This window comes from Ixodes scapularis, unplaced genomic scaffold (assembly GCF_016920785.2).
Source record: "Ixodes scapularis isolate PalLabHiFi unplaced genomic scaffold, ASM1692078v2 PGA_scaffold4__175_contigs__length_147842914, whole genome shotgun sequence".
Taxonomy (NCBI): domain Eukaryota; kingdom Metazoa; phylum Arthropoda; class Arachnida; order Ixodida; family Ixodidae; genus Ixodes; species Ixodes scapularis.
The window spans coordinates 45,801,556-45,821,867 of NW_024609879.1; the positions used below are offsets into that span (position 1 = coordinate 45,801,556).

Genomic DNA, 20,312 nt, shown 5'->3' on the forward strand with positions numbered 1-20,312 from the left:
TCATAGCAAGTCGAGTTCTCATTTTTGTGAGCCGTAAACCCGAGGCTAGCGCGGTTCGCAGATTAGACACGAGTGGTAAGTCATTGTTTGATTGGGACTCGAGTTCTCACTAACTGAACACGAGTCAGAGCTAACTGCTGACGCAGCGAAAATCAGGGACCATGGCCTTGTTAGCAAGGAAAGGCTGCTATCGTCGACGTCTGCTCACGACGACTGCAGCAGCCCAGCGGTGACCATGCCTTCCCGGGTCCCCTTTCTCCCTCTACGACGCATTCTTCCGGACTCGGGCGACATGAACGCCGACGGAACCATGAGAGACAAGGAGGACCAGACTGTCGTCGAGACCTGTGACTCCGACGTCTGCCTCTGGCAAGGTAAGGCCGTCAACCTTAGATGGCCTGCACGTCTGCGGGTTATGCTATTATAGCCTCTGACAAATCTGCGTGTCAGCTTGCAAAAAAACAAAAAAAAACAAAAGCGCTACGAGCCAACGAAGCCATTCCAAAACGGTGTGAGTGTCACCGGAACTTCGGGAAGGGCCGACCTTACTATGCGGCGTGTCACCTAACGTCCAGCCGCAGCCGACGCAACGAGCAATCCAAGCCGATCCACCTCTGCGAGCGTAGCACGTGGCTACATTTCCGCGCGTCACGGCACTTTCACTCGAAGGCCACGCGAACGTCGCACGTCCTTGGATTCTCTCGGTTACGAAACGGAGTATAGGTCAACTGAGTCGCGGAAATCCAGCAAAGCGGGTACCCGAGTCTCCACCTTAAATCGGTTTGCCTTAGGGTGCCTCAATCTGCGTCTGTCATAGGGTGAAGACGCCCATTGTTGTATTGAAAGCTGCCTGCGCGTGCCTAATGGGCCTGAAAATGGCTCCAAAGCACCGGGCAGGGCTAAGCGCTCACTCCGAACGAGATCGAAGCGCGTGCATTCTGGGCATAGAAATGGCCGAGATGCCGCCATCCTAAGACAGACGTGGCGAAAGTGTATGAAGGCTCCCTAGTTTGCCTTCATTTCAAGCGCCATCTAGAGACTGCATATCAAAACTGTGTATTCCAGAGGGCAGAGTAACTGTATGTGCTCCGACCATAGAGTACGAGGGAGAGGGCCATCCATACACTAGGATAATATTAATAATAATAATATATATAATGATATTTATTTAATTCTGGAGAGTTGCGGCACCACAGTAAGGTTAGCAGCCCATAGCAGAAAGCTTGTGATACCGCAGGTGCCATCGGGTTCAGATGTAACGCGAACAGTGACCGAGCTTCGAGCCCACTACCGGCGCAGCTTCCAAGCTTGGGTTGTGCTTAGCGAGATTCAAACACACCGTAGTCGGGCACTGCGAGATTGTGCGTCCTACTCCGATGTGTTTGAACCTCGCCAAGCCCAACCCAAGCTTGGAAGTTGTGCCGGTAGCGGGCTGAAAGTTTTGTTACTGTTCGCATTTAATTTGAACCCGATGGTACATGCCAAATGCACAAACAGATGAAAAATACCGAAGACAGAACCTCCCCCCCCCTCCCCCCCCCCCCCCCCCCCCCTGCCCGGTAAAACGTAACAAGAACAACGAAAACAGGAATATACACATGATACCTAGGGCCGCAGGTGCCGCACTGCGTCCCTGCAGATTGGCTTTATATCTGTTTTGTCTTTTAGGTCTCCTCTGACTTCCGACAGCACGGAGCGCTATTGGTTAACTATCCTAATAAGGAAGGTGTGTCGGTGTCGGTCTATATGGACAAACAGTGCCGGAAGGCCACGGGTCCTGTTTAGCCGCAGCTGGCGACCAAGAGGAAGCTCGGAAGATTCTGGCAGGAGGCAGGTAGCAAAGAGCCGGGTCGATGAGATGCGCCTGGGCAAGGCCAAAGAATTTCAACCGCTACGTGTCGTCAGGTCGTCTATAGCCAAGTCTCGATAACATGGGACACGAGGGGAGTGCCACTGCAGGATAGTGTAAGCTGCACGCCTCTGCATACTCTCAAGTGATGCAAGGTGGCCTGAAGGAGATCCCAGACTGCCGCGCAGTTACACTCGAAATGCGGGAGCACCAGCGTGGTGTAGAGGTGCTTCAGTGTCGTTGCTCGTACTCCTCTTGAGAAACGGGTGACAAATTCCAGCAACCGCGATCGGTGCTTGCTGCTCGCCGTAGAATGCGCCCCTAAAGTATGCTTGGATACATCGGTATCTCATAGAGTGCCATGACGTTGAGGCCTCGCTGCCATTAATGCGCTCCCCTTTCTACTTGTTCTTTGTTTTTCTAGCATAATAAACGTGTCTCACTACTCCTACTACCACACAAAGTACGATGAATTACCATAACGGCCGTCCCTTAAAGGGCTACTCCACCGATTTTTTCATTGTCTCCGATTTGCTTGAAATTTTGCTAAACTAACCAACAAACATCGCGAAAATAGTATCCCAAATATTAGGTCAAAATATTGTTTTTTCGCGAAGTTATTGAATTTACAGTTTTGGTCCTCACCGTGTTTTTCAAGCTCGAAGTCTCTACTGGCAACGATGAAAAAGTGACGTCAGTGGAAGGCAGGGGTTCACTCTTTGGGCTGTAGATTTTGTTTTAAACTGATTCGAAGCAGTTTCATGGTGTCAAATGAATGCCTGGGAAGCTCGCTGCAATTACCCGCGCTCCAGCACGGAACAAATGATTGGCATATTCTATTTTTTGGCTGCTTGCTCGACTGGCAAGACTGCCTGCCACTGACGTCACGGCCCTGAAAAGCGCGCGTATATTTGAATGTTGGATTTTGCATCATTTTCATTTGCCGATTTCGCAATAACTATTATGAATTTCGCGATTCTAAATAGCATACCGGAGAGAGTAAAGGCCGGGGAGTCAGAAAATATAGTTAGTTGAGGTAGCTCAAAAAATCGGTGGAGTACCCCTTTAAACGGTAGCGCGTCTAAAGATGGAAGGCGGACCTTAGGGGAGGGGGGGAGTGGGGGCACTGCTTGTAGAAGCTGGATCTGTGAGCTCTTCCGTAACGGAGTTGATCTAGTAAGGTTGGGAGGAACTTTGTGATGTGCGGAGTGCGGAGCCATGTGATATGTTCATAACGGTGGATTCGATAGGTTTTGCCATACGATCTATCGTATCGTAAAACGTAGTATACTATGTGTTTAAAAAAAAAACCGACCGAGAGCTTCAGCGGTGGCGGTAGGAACTTCGGCTTGTTTGTAGGTCACAAGAGTAGTCACATACACACGCGTGACAGACTAGTTCCTCGAGCACATCTTAAAACTTGATTCGCTTCGTGCACACAGTTACATTTCTGCACTGATACGGAGATTCGGGGTCAGGTAGTTGGACCCAAATCTCTTAGATAAATTTCTTCCGTTGCATCTTTTTTGCGTGCATTATTCCAGCGTGGATTTGTATGCCCTCCCCCGCTGTAATGCCCTAAGGGTCCCGAGGATATTGAAATATATAAAATAAATAAATACCGAGGCCGTGGTGCAGCATTTTCTATGTCATCTACCGAAGGGTAGTATGGGGCACAGATTGAACCCAGGCGCTGCTTGAGCCTTCGGATAAATCTCATTTAAGAGCGTCATCAACCACGCTCTAAAAAGACTCATGACTTAGTGACTCGTACTTTGTGCTGAGAAATCGCACGGAGAAATGACTGCTAGTTACGTTTTTGTCTGGACAGAAACGCCGGAACGCATTTCGCACACTTTGTGCTCGTGTGACATGTGATACGTGGCGTTGCTTCATTTTAGCCTTCGTTCCGGTCTACCTTTCTTAGTCTCGGTGAAGTAAAATAAACTGAAATCTAAAGGCATGTGCACTACCGCGCAACGTGTGTCACAGCGATAGCAGCTCAACGCTTGCGTAGTTCACTATCATTTTGGCGCCGTCGTTGTTTTTGTGCCATCTGTGAGTACGATTACGAGGATTTTCACGACCATTTTTGAATCCGCTCTAGTGCCGCTGCCGTGCCTCATATATACTTTGTGTATGCCAGACCTCCTGAGCGTGCCGCAGCGTAACCGTAATGTTCGTTTTTGGCACTCGTTACAGACCTTCCGAGGTCTAGCCATACGGCGTTTACCTTCTTCTCCTCGGACGATCGTGCACATGCGCCAGCGGGGTGTCGACCAAGTTGATCTAGTAACGTTGATGTCGACTAAAGTCACTGGACCCTGGTACAGTAGCGCTAAGCTCCCCGTATGGTCGCCATTTTGGATTATGGAATGAGCAGTTTTTCTTGACCTCTTCATTCTTAGTGAGCCGAGCCAAATACCGAGTGAAAAGTTGCTTTATAAAGTTGTTTCTTGTATATACCGAGATTTTCTTATCAACACAACCTCAAAACAACCGCACTTCTTCCCACTGCCACTACATGCGGTGTGGATGCTTGGCAGCATTGAAAACCAAATTTTCTACCTTGAAATACGCAAGACGAACAATAACGTTGTAAGAGATGTATGGAGATAAGCATGATTGATACGCTGAGTTTATACACATTGCCAAAGACGTTTTTATTGGTGAGAAACACTTCCAGTACGTTGACGCTCCAAAGCAATTTTAGCACCACTGGTACAAAACGACCCTCTCAAATCTTCAAAGATATTAAAATATAAAAATGCAAATACCATGGCGACAGAAACCAATCAGTTAACCGCCTTGCGTGGTTACAGTCTTCTACCTGTTAGCATCTGTTTGTGTCCGGCTAACAGGCAGGGAAGGCGATGGCGCCATTTTCCGCGATCGTTGCCTTTCGCCGCGCTCTGGCATCACGGGAATGCTCGATGCGTTATCGAAGGTAGAACAAAAAATGCACGCAAATCGCCTTTTAATAACTAAAATTAATCATGTTGATAGCTCAGTTGACAGGGTGGTTGACCATAGAGGAAAATGTTGCTGTGTTCCGTAGGCCTCTAGTTCCCACCCGGCTTGATGGGCCTCTGGAGAAGAGCGGAGCGAATCCTTAACAAAAAGCTTCTTGCTCACCTCGAGCAGCAAAACCTTCTCTCACATTGACAGTACGTAAATTAGTCAGGGCGGAGTTGTGGATCAGCCCTGTCCACTTCCATCCACACACTCAGCTCCTTTATCGGTAAGCGCACCCAGTGTAAGCTTGTTCAGCTAGGCTTTAAACAAGCGTTCCACAAGGTTGACCATGGACTACTTTGTTGCAAGTTATTCAAGGTTGGAATTTTAGGCTGTCTTGACAAGCAGGTATCAGACTCTGCAAGATCGTTTCAAAAAAAGTTATCTTTTTAGGAGCAGTATCAAGCGCTAAACATGTCTTGTTGGGAATATCTGAAGGAAACGTCCTGGGACCCACTGAGTTTAACATCTTAATTAATTACGTAACACATTCCTAGCATTACACGCCCCTCTTCTACACCGATGATCTCACCATTATTCAGCGAGTTCAGCACTACTTCAAGTACCAGCAACTTTAGGGTGACCTAAATTCTCGTCACACTTGGTCCGTGGGAAACAAATTCTCTCTAAATTACAGGAAGTACTCAACATCCAGAAGCCGTGTTACCTCTCAGTACGGTCTCGTGCTGAGCGACACAGTACTCCCTACAGCAAAACGTGCAAGGATCTTTGAAAATACAACAGACCCTAAATTCCATTTCTCAGCTCACACCGGTGAGGCGACTACCAGGGCGCGGCGGATGCTTGGTTTAGGGCTTCTGGTGACTCTGGAAGCTGGCGCTACTGCTCTGCGATAACTATACACTACCATAGTCCTCCCACACCTGGAGTACAGTGCTGCGGTCTGGGACCCCTATTAACTCTAGTTATCAGTATCTCTCGAAAGTGTGCAGCGACGAGCTGCTTTTGCGGTTCTAAGGCGCCAGGCCTGCCTTCAACTGCCACGCTACCGTGACCTGCCCACACAGGAGCTATTGAGAATATTGGAATGAACCTCTCTGATATGTCGTCAACAAGTGGCATTGATCCGACTCCTAGTAAGCAGTCTCCTTCCGAGGAACTTTGAGCTTCCGCTACCGCAGCATCTTCACCAAACAGGGTCTAGTGGTCTACAGCCACTATTCGGGCTTATCAATCGGCATAGGAACTCCTTTCTAATTAATGAACGAGAACTGTGACGCTCTGGTGCTCACCACCGAAGGTCATGACGGGGTGCCCACCCTAATCACTAAGACTTGAAAGATTGGTGCAAGGAGGCGTCACACTTCTTTCAGGGACAACGAACACCTTCTCTGTTTCCCCTCCTTTCTCTTACACGTATAGTTTTTTTCTGTTTTTTCTTTATTTTTGTTAAGTTCACGTAGATTTGGAAATATGGAGGATAAACTTCTTTGTAAGTTTTGTAACGTCCAAATGGGAACGTATTGAAACAAAAACAAAAGGTCTTAAGATTTCCTTAGCAAAGTTTTTGATTAACACTGGGACGTACTTTGATTTAGGGCGACAGCTCTACGAGAAGTTTAACACGTCTGTGGAACCCTGCAACGACTTCTACGGCTACGTCTGCGGTTCCAGGAACTGGTACCGGAGCCACCAGCGGATCGACACCAGGCCCTACAGGGTGCACAGCGTTGCTCAGCTCATGTATGACCTCCGGAACCTGTTCGCACACCTGCAGAGGGCACGAGCGGCCGAATACGCTCGCCACCCGACGCTCTTCACCAATCAGGTGAGGTGATGAATCTTTATTCGAAGACGCAAGCAGAGGAGCGGACTTGAGTTACCGAATAAGCTAACCAAAAAGAGTAACGACACCTCGGCTATCTTGGTGTCTAAAATAAACGTTTTTAGCTCTCTGAAACCTTATTTAAAATAGAAGGAGACGCTTATCCGTCCACCGCAAATGTTCAAGCTGTACACGACAGAGGGAAATTATACCACCTGACGTTTCTGACAGCGTGTCTAACGTTCGAGAAGTCGCACTTTTGAATCCTGTAAACGGCCGAATGCGCCCCCTCTGGAGTCTGCACCAGCAAAGACAGCTGCAGCATCCACAAGACCATCGGGGAATACTGTGTCATACACTAAGCTCAGTTAATTTAGTTGCTCTCGTTTGGATGACCGTCGCTAAACAATTGTGTGCTAGGCTAGAAGGGGGAGGTGTGACGATCGCTTCGGGGCGAGACTGGTTCCGTCTAGTTTCTTTATTCTATCTTCGAATTCTTATCGTCCCAACACACTTGTCGTACATTGTTCTACAATTATGAAACTTGCGAGATATCACATTTGTTATGGAATTTTTTCATATGGAAGTTTTCAGATAAATCTGGAAACTTTTTCCAACGTAGTTTGTGATTCGCATTAAAGCCCTTTCTGAACTTAGTTGTCACATTTTTTCCCAACTAGTTTTAATCCACGGAGCACTTCCACTCACCACATCCGGTGATTCTTTTCTGGTCAACAAGTTTTTGTGTATCGTTTAGGAGGGAGAGAGAATAATAGTAACTACTTGTACTATTTCTCTTATCCGAACGGTTTTACATTTGTGTTTACAAAATGGCTATTTTTCTAAGAAAGACGCTGAACCATTAAAGCGTTTTTTGATGCCTGATCATTACGTTGAACATTTTTCGTCCCATATTGATCTAGGACTCTTGCGTGCCAAAGCGGATGGTGTTCTTTTAGAAAAGAATATCAAAACACGTAACCGCTTTCATGTTCTCCCACTGCAGCTGCTCTTCTTCCTCGGCAACTGCACGGATGCTGAGAAGAAGGAATCTCTTTGGGTAACCCTGAAAAGCATTTACACGGAAAACCTAATTGAAGGCTGGCCTTTCAAGAAGGACTCCCGAGTAATGCGCATCTCCGACGTAACTAAAGTTCTGGACAAATACATCGGACTCAACTCTTTCGTGAAAGTAAGCCTAATGAAAGATTTGGAAGAGGACGAGTACAAAGTGCACCTCGAGGCGCCTCAGCTGCCTCTTCAGCGACACCAACTCATCTACACCAACGAATCGGTTGCCGACTACGCGAAACGCATCGAGAAACTGCTGTCAATCTTCACGGATCACGACATGTCCAAAGCGGCCGAAGACATCGTCCAGTTGGAGCAGAGACTTCTTCAGATTGTGGTTCCCCGAAGGTTCACGCCGTTTGACAACAGAACGTCGACGATCAAAGAGCTTCAGCGACGTAACATGTGGCACTGGCTTACGTACCTTAACTTTATTATGGAAGACGCCGGCGTACAGTTTCATCGGCAGTCCAGTGTTATCTGCCTGGACAAGGAGTATGTCTCAAAACTCGCCTTGACACTCCGCAAATTTTCCCTCAAGACGCTATTGAATTACGTTGGGTACACCCTCATGGTCAAGTTTTCACCGTTGCTTCCAAACGAGGTTGATTTTCTGATCCCGCTGAGTCACGACAACTACGTGGAGACCGTTCCCGACCGGCTGCAAGCTTGCCTACACATGCTGGAAGATCTGTGCCCGCACTGGATCCGTAAGCTGGCTCGGATGACGTTCAGCAAGGAAAACGTGACGTCGCCTTCCTGGCACTACGACGAGGAAATGAACAAGCTGCTCTATCTTATACGAGAAACCATGAAGCAGAGTGTGCTCCGTTCTCCTTGGTTGAATCAGGTTGAAGTTGACGCGGCCGCGCAGAAGATTGACAAGCTCAGGGTTGAATTTCTAGGAGCCCGGGAGTCGGAAGCCGAGATGAACGCTTACTACCCCCAGTTTGTGAGCGCCTTTCCTCCTAATAACCCACTGCTGGGTTACTACAAGCTTTTGAACGAAACACGGTCCTTCTATTGGATCACCAATTCGTCTTTCGACCTCGATGCCCGGTACCAGACATCGGCGTTCGTGGCCGGCGTCGTGGAGTACAAACCGGAAAGAAACGTTCTCTTTATTCCTCACGGTCTTATCGCCTTTGCAAACAATATCTCGCAAACATTCGATCCACTCTTTGTGCCCCTCATCGCTCCCGCGATACTCCGTGGAATGTTTTCAGCGGTCGATCGAAGAGGCTCTACAGTAAACGCGCGGAACCAGGTGGTGGGCTGGTGGGCGCCCGAAAGTAGGGACCAGTTTGAGAAGCGGCTTCGGTGCTTCCAAGACCAGTACTCGAGCGAGGCGCAAACGCTCCTCGCATCCGACTACGACGAGGACTGCTACCTCGACGACAACGTGGCGGACAACGCTGTGCTGCCCCCTCTTCATGACGTCTACTTGAAGGCGATGCACCTGGCCAGGCCGCTGCCTCGCAACACAAGGGTGCCCGGTCTGGAATCACTCACGACGGACAAACTATTCTTCGTGAATTTCGCCGTTTCGCACTGCGACAGCGTCCGACCAGGGTTGTTCCAGCGACAGATTCAGTACAAGTATTCTGTCCCGGCGCAGCTGAGAGTGAACGTTCCGCTGAAGAATTACCCAAAGTTTGCCGAGGCTTTCAGGTGTCCACCGAACACGCCCATGAACCCCGACACAAGGTGCGAGCTGTGGTAGTTACTAATAAACACCGTAGTGGCGGTGAGACGCTTCTTCCGCGTTTAGGCATCAATTGTAGGCAGCGACAATTCTCGATACATAAAATGTATGTATAAAAGAAAAGGCGGAGCTAAGCTGTCTTTCTCGAAGTTTGCTAACTGCTGATGCGTTCTCTAAAGAACGACCGAAGAAAGATGAACCCGTGAAATTTCCGTATTTCGATATACCACGAACAGGTTGGGAGCGTAGACTAACCATTCACTGCAATGAAGCACGAAATACCCTTTGAATATAATATCAGAGTGACAGATAGCGACGGCCGTGCAATGGGTTCGAAGTGCAAAATATATTGGAAGAAATATCTCTTTACGCACGAATGTCGTGCAGGTAGTGCTTTCTTTAGGGCATATAATACAAATAGATTACCCTATCTACCTGCATCGCTTGAGCGAGGATCAATCCAAGCGTTTCTGGAAGTAATGGTGATGAAAAAAAAAAAAAGAGAAATGCGTGTCAACAGTACAAACCCGTTATTTAGCTGCTACTACGTATATTGATCATTTCCCAGAACAAGTCTGACTTGCGACATTAGATCGAAAGAAGGTTGAGTGCGCAGGCGACCCAGTCGAAGTTGACATAGCTTCAACTGAGACAAGAAAGGAAAAGAAAGACATAGAAGGTTCGAACAACATACATCGTCTCTTTTTATGTGTCTTTCCTTTCTTTTCTACTATCGGGTCAAGTTATGAGCCTAAGTTTATTGTTTTTGGCCTAAACATAAGCCTTGAAAAGTTTGCTCTTCCCATAAATATCGAAATACAGCTGCAGAAAATAAAGATATTGCAGAGTACGCAAGTGCACACATGTCACAATAGAAAGTAAATGAGAGAGTCTAAAATTTTCGGATGGAAAGTTTTATAATAGAGGGTCCCACGCTTTGGGTCTCCCAAACAGCTTGTGGTGTCAAACTGCGCACTGGAAGCACTGGAAGCGGATCCGCAAGCGCTAAGCGGATCCGCGCGTACTCAACCGCAAAGCGGCTAGGATCGAGCGGTTGGAGCGCGTTTTTGCCAACCACTTCGGGACCGATTTCTACCAACCGCTTTCACGAACCGCAAAGCGGCAACCAATCGCAACGGGATGCTGACGTGACGTCAGTGACTTTCGAAACAAGATGGCACCTGTCACTGGTGAGGTGTCCAAGGCGCTGTAGTCCAAGCGTTACAGCAGACAAATCAACGGAGAAACGTGATGTTGACGTCCGTCATTTGAATCCGCCGTGAAAAGAATCGACTCGTAATTTCAACGGGCTTCGCACCGGTGATTTGGTTCGGGTAAGAGTTTGTTTATCATTCCGGGTGCCACAGCCCGAAGCTCGCTGCGTTGTTCGTCTCTGCCCGTAGAACGTCGGAACCCGCCCCTGATCGGTCGAAATATCAACTTTTCTACCCACTAAGATAGTCGCGTGAACTATTTGAAGGCTTTCTACACCGTGCATGACCACCGCGAAGGCCGATAGAGACGCCGTGAGCCTGATTGCGTAGCCAACGCACTAGCTCGACCTGTACCGTTTACTACTAACAAAAGAAATAAAGGGAACCTACTCAAGGAATAAAGTGTACGTACCAGACGATGCGGAGGTAATCCATACGGCGTTTATTTGAGCTTAATGTCAAACAAACAGTAGACTCGATCGACGTGCGAGAGACGAGAGGAGAGTCCGCCTCTAACGAAGCCACGACCGGCTAGCACCGAACACATTCCCCTGCACCACGGTCCACCCCAGCTATCACAACTTCGAAACTGATAAGAGAAAACGAGGGGGAAAAACTGGCTTTCTATCCCGAAAGCAAGGTCAGCTATTCATGCAGGAAGGGCCCATTTCGAAGAAAAAATTGGGGGCATCCTGTTCTGAGTCAGCAAGGCGCGCCTAGCTGGGTTTTGCTTGTGGGCGAAGTCGAAGGAATCACAGGCGTGTTTGGCGGGTCCATGCTTTTTTTTTTCGCTGCCTGAACTCCTGATGCGTGCGAACATCTCGGAGACAAATCTTCAGAGTGCCAAAATCTCAAAGTTTTGGCTTTGGGTTGTCGATTAGAGTGGATTTTGGATTGTAATACAGGGTTGCCAAACGCAAGTCTCAAAAGGTCACGCGTAATCGCCGAGAGACCGCCAACCGCCTCTCGGTGTGTCTGAACGGGGTCGCTCGTAAACTGCATCCGCAACCGCTTCTCGAACGCGGATCCGTTTCCAGCGTGAATGCGCCATTAGTGAGACACCCCAAGCCGCTCGGGGAAGGGGGGGGGGGGGGGGGGGCACTCAAGGCGTTGGGGTGTTCTATTTTAAAACTTCAGTATTCGCTAAAATGAACTGCTTGTAGCTCTGAAGTCAGCTGCGTGCTTATTCTTAGCATCAAATATTCAGATATTCCTTGACGTTGTCAAGGCTAGCATAGGTTTCACAGCGCTGACAAAGTTACTTGCGCGAGCAGATACGAATGATAGTCCAGATGTTTTCTACAGCCTAAATTGGGGCCGTTAGAACCATGGCTCATAACACTTGACATGACACTTAAAATGTTGCTGATGCGACCACGTGGGCGAGTCAGCGAGAAGGCTGGCCGCGCCGTATACCGATGGGGCGGCCCTTCTCTTTCCTTACGAGTGAAAATCTTCGAATCTCCGAACAATAGGTGCACGTGACGTCACTCCTATTGGTCGCTTAGCCGCGGGTATCCCAATAAAGCGAACGGAAACCGGTGAAAACTTCTTTCTTGGGTTTGGGATTCCAGGCGGCGCGGCAGCTTCAGTTCGGTGCGACTTTGATCCCGGGACGTTCACTCCCGGGATCAAAGTCCTCCGTGAGTGACCTGTCGACCGTCGGATGCTTCAGGTTTTGACGGCGGCCGCCTGCGATTTAGCACTGTTGTTATTATTATTGTTATGTCTGAATAAACGTTTTTGCTGTTATCAACGTGTCTTGTGTTTTACTTGCGCTTCAAGTGCATAGCGGGCGTCGCGATGACGAGTCCGCTTCCGCGGTTCAGCGTTAAGCCGCAGAGTTAGGACACCCAAGGGTGAGGCCTGAGAGGATAATCCAATATTCCCACAAGTTTAATATGAAAACCTTGTGGTAGGTAGCAGGACTTCCTCGTAAAAGGGTCCAGGAAATTTCAGCTCGCGATAATTTGAAGAAGGAAGCATACAAAGCGCCTCTGGAAATTGTCGTATTGAAACTCACCCGATATACGAGTTGTGACCTAACAGGATCAAAATGCCGTCTTCATAGGACTCTCCTTCCACCGCCCTCCTGTCCATCTATACCTTGATTCTTCTCCTGCCTGTTGTCATCACGTTGGTCGCCTCGCTCATAGCACCTGGAGTTCATATTGCCACACGCGTCGCCGAACGAGCGCGTGCGTGGCCGAGTGGTGTCCGTGCATAGCTGTCACGCGGAGGCAGATTTGATTGCATCGAGCGGACTGCTCATTTATTCTTTGGAGAAAGTTGTCGTCTGATTGAGTTACGAACGGTCTACGCGCCGATCGTTTTACGTCGAATGTTCTAGAAACCCGCGGGGGTACGAAAGGTGCTACGCGTGGCGAGCTGGAGTCAGTGTCTCTCCAGCGCTCGATTCTGCTGTTTTGCAGACATCGATGCCTGCAACGCTAAATTTCTTCTTTTATGTTTTGGGAGCACAAGTTCGCCCCATTAAACGTTTATTTTTTCCAGTTATTCGCCGCCTCATCATTTGTCCCTCGTGATATTTTGGTGGAGGCGCGTGGTATGCAACCCTTGAAGAGTACACCCCCGAGAACCCGTTCAGCGATCCCGATTTGAGTGAGAATGTTTGTTGACAGACCCGAGTTTCGTGACAGCCGCCGACATCGGTACCAAACTCCTGTGTTTGAGCTCCTTCCGGAAAAGGCAGCACAAACAAAGCCAACGATGGCCACACCAACGACGCAGTCCACAGCTTCACCTACCGTCGTCTGCCTGCCCGTCGCTTCTTAGACACCGACTCCCTTCCATTACGAAAGCTGCGAAGACATCGACGACTGGGTCCAGCAGTACGAACGAGTGGCCCGCCATAACGGGTGGACCGCAAAGCAGTGACTTCAGAAAGTTTTCTTCGCCCCAGAGGCAAGGGCACGAAACTGGTTTGAGAACCACGAAACATCTGTCTCCTCCTGAGAACAACCCAAGGCTGAGCTCCGATATACATTCACCAACACTCACCGAAGAGCTTCATCAAGGGAGGGTTCAAGGCCCTAACCAGAGCGTCATTAGCTTTGTCGATGTTTTTCGGCTCAGCTACTGCGCGGGTCCTGACGCCCCGCCCCCCCCCCCCCCCAAGCAAAGAAGCTCGCGGTTGTAATGCGAGGTGTGAAAAAGACCATCTTCGGGGGCCTTGTGCGGAACCCACCTACGACCATCGAGGGTTTCATCACGGAAGCCACCAACATCGAGCGTGCTCTTCTCGCCAGTGCCAGCCATTACCAAGAACTACCTGACGTCAGTGCGGTTCCGCAGCCCCTCTTGCAACCTTGAACACAGCGTTCTGGGCATTCATGAGCTCATCCGCGACGTCGTCCGGGAGGAGCTTAAGAGCCTTATTGCGGCTGCTGAGCGCACGGCCTCAATCTCCATCGCCGAGGTTGTTCGAAACGAGGTTAAGCGAGCGTACCTGCCAGGTACCCCTATTACCGTGGTCGCACCCAAAAGGCGACGCTGACCTACGGCGCAATGGCCTGATGAGCGCCGCCAGCTGCTTGACATGTCCCAGTGGCGCCACGACGGGACTCACCAACGCAGCTGCACCCCCCGACTCCACGATGAACGACATCAGTACGACCGCCAAGGCCAACCGGCGCCAAGAAAAACCGACGTATGGAGGACACCGGAGCGACGACCCATCTGCTCTCACTGCGGTGAAGCCGACCACGTTTCCCCTCGACGCCCCTACCGTCAACTTGGGCTGCGCGTGTTCCCCCTGAACGACTCGCGCCCAAGGTGTGACGAACGCCCTCGTGACATCGAGGATTACCTCCGAAGTTCGCCATCCTCAGCGCTGCCTCTCCGCCGTGAATCCCGCTCACCATCGCCAAGACGTTCAGCGTCTCCAGCGAGCCAGTCATCAACGTGCCCGGTGCGCATTTACAATCGGCCCTCTCCTCTTCCCCTCATCTACTTTTACAACGTCTATCACACACACATACAGCGTCTCCAGCGCCCCAACCCCGTCCAGAGAGCCTGTGTCCCCTGCGTCGCCGAAAAAACTAACCACGGCAACGCCTGGAGGTGGCGCTGCCGAAGACGACCAAAGTAAAGAGCCTTGTGGCGATTCCCTTGCTGCTACCCGTCTCGGGGAATGACAGAGCACACTGGTTCAACAACACGTAAGTATTTAATGACCACTATCGCCTGCGCCGCGATCCAACAGCACCTGCGCATACGCTGCGGCGGTCCTTTATCAGTGGCGGAGCACCGCTCACGTGGCCAGTTGCCCTCGGCCCCCTCTTGGTGAAGATGACCATTCGTGATTGTTAAAGGGGAAACCTGAGCCAAATGCTTAGAATCCCCTGGACGCCCACAGCCTTCATGGACGCCGGAACGCCCCAACTCCCCCGACACCATGTGTCGCAACGACGCTCCTGCAACCATGCCCAACAACCTAAACGTTGTTATCGACGTCCACGACGCATCAGAACTCGTGGGCACCGGAGCAAACTACTCAGGTTTGAGTGGGAGACTTTCTCGCCGCCTTCGAAAGTGACACCATAGGATGGGCCACAAATACAAACCGCTGGAGGACACCTCATAGCGTTTGTTGGGAGGGGGATCGACTGCTCGTGTCGAAATTCATAGCGAGACGTGTCCCGTGAAGTTCGTCATTCTACAAGACGATGAAAGAAACGTCATTCTTGGCATGGACTTTCTGTGTGAATACGTCGGCGTCGTCAACCCTGGAGAGAGCAGATTGACGCTGCGGACCCCCGTTCCGCCTCTAGAGAAACCCCGAACAACGTCAGTTACCATTCGAGTAGCTGCCGACCGCGTGAACCTGATGCCGCGATCAGGTGTTGTTGTACTCATCATGACCAATGCAGCTACCTGCGGCGAAGTTGTACTGAATGGCAACATGCAATTGCTCCTAGGAAGAGGAATAGGCGTCGAGAGAGGAGCAACTGCACTTCAGGATGAGCCAACTGTGGTCCTCGTGACCAACCGTCCGGCAAGAAACTCAACACCTCACGAAACATGCCGCTGTGGGCCAAGCGAGGTAGAGTTCCTATATAGGCTCTCTACGGAAGCCAGAGTTGCGCGTTTGTTTTCTACGTGCCGCCACGCCGCTATTCGCCTGGATCTTATCACGTGAGGAGCCGGATCAAATGCCGTGCAGCAAAGTTGACGTTGCACGCGCCCCGGCGTACGTTCCGCAGCTTTTGAGCACGCCGCGCGCCTCGAACGCGCGGCGCCGCTATTCGCCGAATTCAGTCACGTGCGGAGCAGGATCAACATGCTATGTAGGAAAGACGGCACTACGGGGATGAACGCGCAACTCTGGCTCCCGTAGGGAGCCTATACAGGATAAGCCGAGGAACTCCGGAACACCGCCGAAATCGCCGCGACTACTAAAGAGTCCTCGCCACCCCCGCACGTCACCAGCGCAGCTCGACATTGACCCCAAGCTTCCGGGCCCGAAACGACGGCAGCTGAGAAATTTCCTCGCCGATCACAGCGACTGCTTTGCGATGTCGTCGGAGGGGCGACAAACCGCCTTTGCGAAGCACCACATCGTTACTGAGGACGACGCCCTCCCTGTGGATCAATCGCTGTACAGAGTCTCTGTAAAGGAAAGGGAGGTAATCCAGGAGCAAGTTAAAGAGATGCTAAACGACGACATAATCTTTCCTTTAAGCAGTCCATGGGCCTTACCAGTCGTACTGGTTAAGAAGGACAAAACGCTTAGGTTCTGCGTGGACTACCGGCTGCTCAACGCGGTGATGAAGGAAGGCGTCTATCCACTCCTCCGCATCGACGACAAGTTTGACCGGCTGCGCCACTCTCGATACTTCTGATCGATGAACTTGATGAGCGGCTGCTGGCAGATCGAAGTCGACGAATGGGATCAAGAGAAAACAGACTTCGTCACGCCGGATGGACTGTACGAGCTCAGGGTGATGAACTACGCGACTGCGCACGGCGCCAGCAACGTTCCAGCGTGTCATGGGCACCGTGCTGGCCGGACTGAAGTGGCAGTGCTGTCTTGTTTACAATGACAACATCGCAGTGTTTTAAAGCGACTTCTACGAGCACTTGCGACGACTTTGAGCCGTTCTCTAAGCCATAGAAACCGCCGGACTGACCCTCAAGCCGTCAAAGTGTCGGTTCGCCTATGAGGAACTGAAGTTCCTAGGCTACGCGGTTACTAACGAAGGCGTCCGCCCAGACCGAGAAAAACTTAAAGTGGCCATGTGAACGTACGAGCACTGCAGTCGTTTAATCGTTTTCGCTTCTCCATGCAGTTCGTTGCGCTTCTTTGCGTAAGCCTGTCTGCGTCACTCTCGGGCCGTGCCGGCGATAACGTTCGCGCTTCAGCGAGCCTACCATCTGACTTTGGCTTCGCCTGGCCAGCAAGTTGCTTTCTGGCGGCTTCGTGGATGTGCATCAGCCATTCACAGGGTAATCTGCAGCAACATCGACATTACTCTCGGCGCAAGTCAAAAGCAACTGGCAGCCTCCTTTACCCTCCAGTAGGCATGTGAACGTGCCAGCAATGTAGTCGTATAATCCTCTTTGATTCTTCTTGCAGGTTGCTTTATTTCCATCTTTGTACTGTAAAAAGTATGAAAACCTCTGTCACGTGGTACTTCCATGCCAAGTGCTTTTGGCATGTTTTAAAGAGTGTGTTTGAGTCCTTGTATCGGACCTCAGGTTACTTTGTGTCGGTGACATCGAGCTAAATCCCGGTACCCCATAGGATGTGAAAGAAAACAAATGGCCTATATGATTTCATTACCTAAATACCTTACCGCCCGCTCAGTTAGACGATAGGTCGGGCAATCCACGCTTCTTGACGTTGTGGGTGCCATCAAGAACAATCGAAAGTCAATTGCAAATAAGCTGACCGACACCCAGAGCAGACTCAGTACCGTAGAACAAGACATATACAGTGTCGGCACCGTGCGGCAGGAATTAAATGCGATAGGGCAAACAGACGACTCTTTTGCCAAAAAAAAAACACAAAAAAACGCCAGTCTACGCGCTACATTATCGGAATAGAAGACCGTTCCCGCATATTGAACCTAATATGTTATCGAATCCCCGATTCGCAGTCTGAAACGTGGTCGATGTTAGAAGTCAAACTATAAGAAATAATAAAACGCAAGCTTCACTCTGGCATTTCCTCTGAAAGTCTTGTCCGTGCACATAGGCTTGGCAGTGTTTTAGCTCCGACAAGTGCCGTCAGATTATTGTAAAGTTTTCGTCTTTTAAGACTAAAGAAAAAGTGTAAATTTCTAAACCCTAAATTCGCGGTACCAACATTTTCATTCCCGAAGACATCCCCATCGAAACACGCAATGTCAGATAAATACTACTTGAGTTAGGTAAGGCGAGAAATAAAATTTTTAAACCACGCCATACTAAGCTATATGTTAGCAATAGGTGTTATTTCTACTGTCCCAACGGTAACTGCGTCCGTGAAGTACGCCCCAGTTACACTCCGAGCAAAGAAATTCGCGACGTTGAAGTTACTAACACTTCCACGATATTACAGTCATGTTTAAAAAGAATAATCAGAGTGATGGTCTTGCTCATTTTCCTTGTGAAATCCCAGTTTTATTTACTGATATCCGAAGTGTCACTCGAAACCGTGATGATTCGGCGTCGCTAATCAATTCGTCATATAGTAATATTGTGGTATTGGTAGAAACTTGGCTTTCTAGTACAGTTCGGAAAAGTGCAATCTGGAAGTGCGATGAGTGCTTTAACTTTTATCGCGGTTACTGGTCATCAGAAAAGAGGGGGCAGGGTTTTAATAGCAGTGAACGAATCTCTAGAATCTCTTCATTTAAATGTTGCTACGTCACTCGAACGTGTCTGTGTGCAACTTGAGTGTGCCTATAAGAGTGCCATCCCGTGCGAATGTTATTGACCGCCTGACAGATCTAAAAGCTTTTTTAGGCATTCACATGATCTGAATGTTCTTTGTTATTGATTTCCACAGACACCGCTGTTCCTCTCAAGCGATTTTATTCTTCCGCACATTAATTTGTCCGGAGCTTTGCCCTCTGCTACTTGCAACTTTTCTCCTTATTTAGACTTCCTTAACTTTTTTTCTGGTCTTAGCATATTTCAGCTTGTGACTGAACCTACCCGTATTACTGATTATGCTTCCAATGTATTAGACCTTATTCTTACTACTACTTTATATCTTATCTCTTATTACTTATTTACCAGGCATGAGTGATCAATCGACGTTACATTTCAATCTACTTACAACTCTGTGGGCTTCCCACCAAGGTGTCAAGCAGTTCTTTGATCATAGCAAGGCTAAATTTGACACAACCAACAGCGAGCTAGCTCGATATCTTGATAAATATTTGCATAAGTTCGACCAGCGCTCCGTTGGCGATAATCGGATTAGGTGTAAAAGTAAAGTGAACTCACTCATTTCCTTTTTCATTCCGCTTAGATCTGTCACTTTAAACCCCGCCTCCCCCTGGTTTAATGTCGCCCTTAAAAAATTATGCAATAAAAAGAAACGTCTATTGCGATCGTCGAAAATTCCTAACCGTGAAAAACAATGGAAATCTTATCGCTGTGCAGCCGAAACCTATAAAACAGCTATCGTGGAAGCCAAAACAACTTTCTTCAGTCATACACAACCTTCCATGTTGTTGCAAAGCACGAAACGTTTCTGGAATATTGTGAACGGAGCCAAAAAAACGTGAATATTACTAACTGATCTAAATGGTGATGTCATACCGAATAGTCAGTGTTCCAATGATTATAACGTTTTTTTTTTTGTTGTAAGCACCGTTTCTTGTGACTGTTTTTTTTTCTCCCTAGTTACCCTTCTCACAGCTTTCTGCCTGTTCACCCTTTGGTGTTTAGTTTTGATGGTATACTTAGGCTAATAGAAAATCAAAAAGCCTCTTGCTCTTCAGGTGTTGACAATATATATATATATTATATGTATAACGTCTATGTTTCTGAAAAATACCAAAATGTATAGCGCTATCTTTCTTTTCCAAATTTTAGAGCAGTCACTCAACCTTTCTACACTTCCGGAAGATTAAAAAATAGGGAAGGAGGTTCCGCTCCATACGTCAGGTTACAAACATAGTCCTTTTAACTACCGGTCAATCTCACGAATTAGTACACCATGTAAAATCATAGAGCATATCGTTTATTCGCACATTGTTCATTCCCTAGACGCTAACACATTTTTTACACTAGGGAGTTTTCGTAAACCACGTTTCCCACTCCGCTAAGCCCTCCGCAACGAAGAAGCCGCTGATGCGCCTGCACGCCCATGGCCTTGACTATAGAGTTCCGGGTAGCGTGCGTGTTGCGGAGAGCTTTGCAGGACGGCGAAAGCGATCTACGAAAATTTCCTACTCCCTCATTATGGTTTACGTAAATTTCTTTCCTCTGTAGCCCAACATCTGTCTTTCACTAATGATCTCCTTTCTATTTTCGATCGAGGATCCCAGGTTAATTGCGTGTTTCTTGATTTCTGCACAGCTTTCCATAAGGTTTATCACAAGCTTTTACTTCATAAAATTAACATAACCTCGACCCCAATGTGTTTTCTTGGATTGAAAACTTTTTCACAAATTGGACTCAGTTTGTCTCTACTAGACAAGCTAAGTCTCACCT

The 20,312-nt window shown here is 48.9% G+C and overlaps 1 protein-coding gene across 1 annotated transcript; it reads left to right on the forward strand.

The window, feature by feature from the left end:
- Positions 1-292: 292 nt before the first annotated feature.
- On the forward strand, positions 293-9,444 carry LOC8036621 (neprilysin-1-like). Its single transcript, XM_040214665.2, has 3 exons — positions 293-374; positions 6,424-6,653; positions 7,657-9,444. Exons 1-3 carry the CDS (start codon positions 293-295, stop codon positions 9,442-9,444), a joined length of 2,100 nt encoding a protein of 699 aa, XP_040070599.2.
- The last annotated feature ends 10,868 nt before the right edge of the window (positions 9,445-20,312 follow it).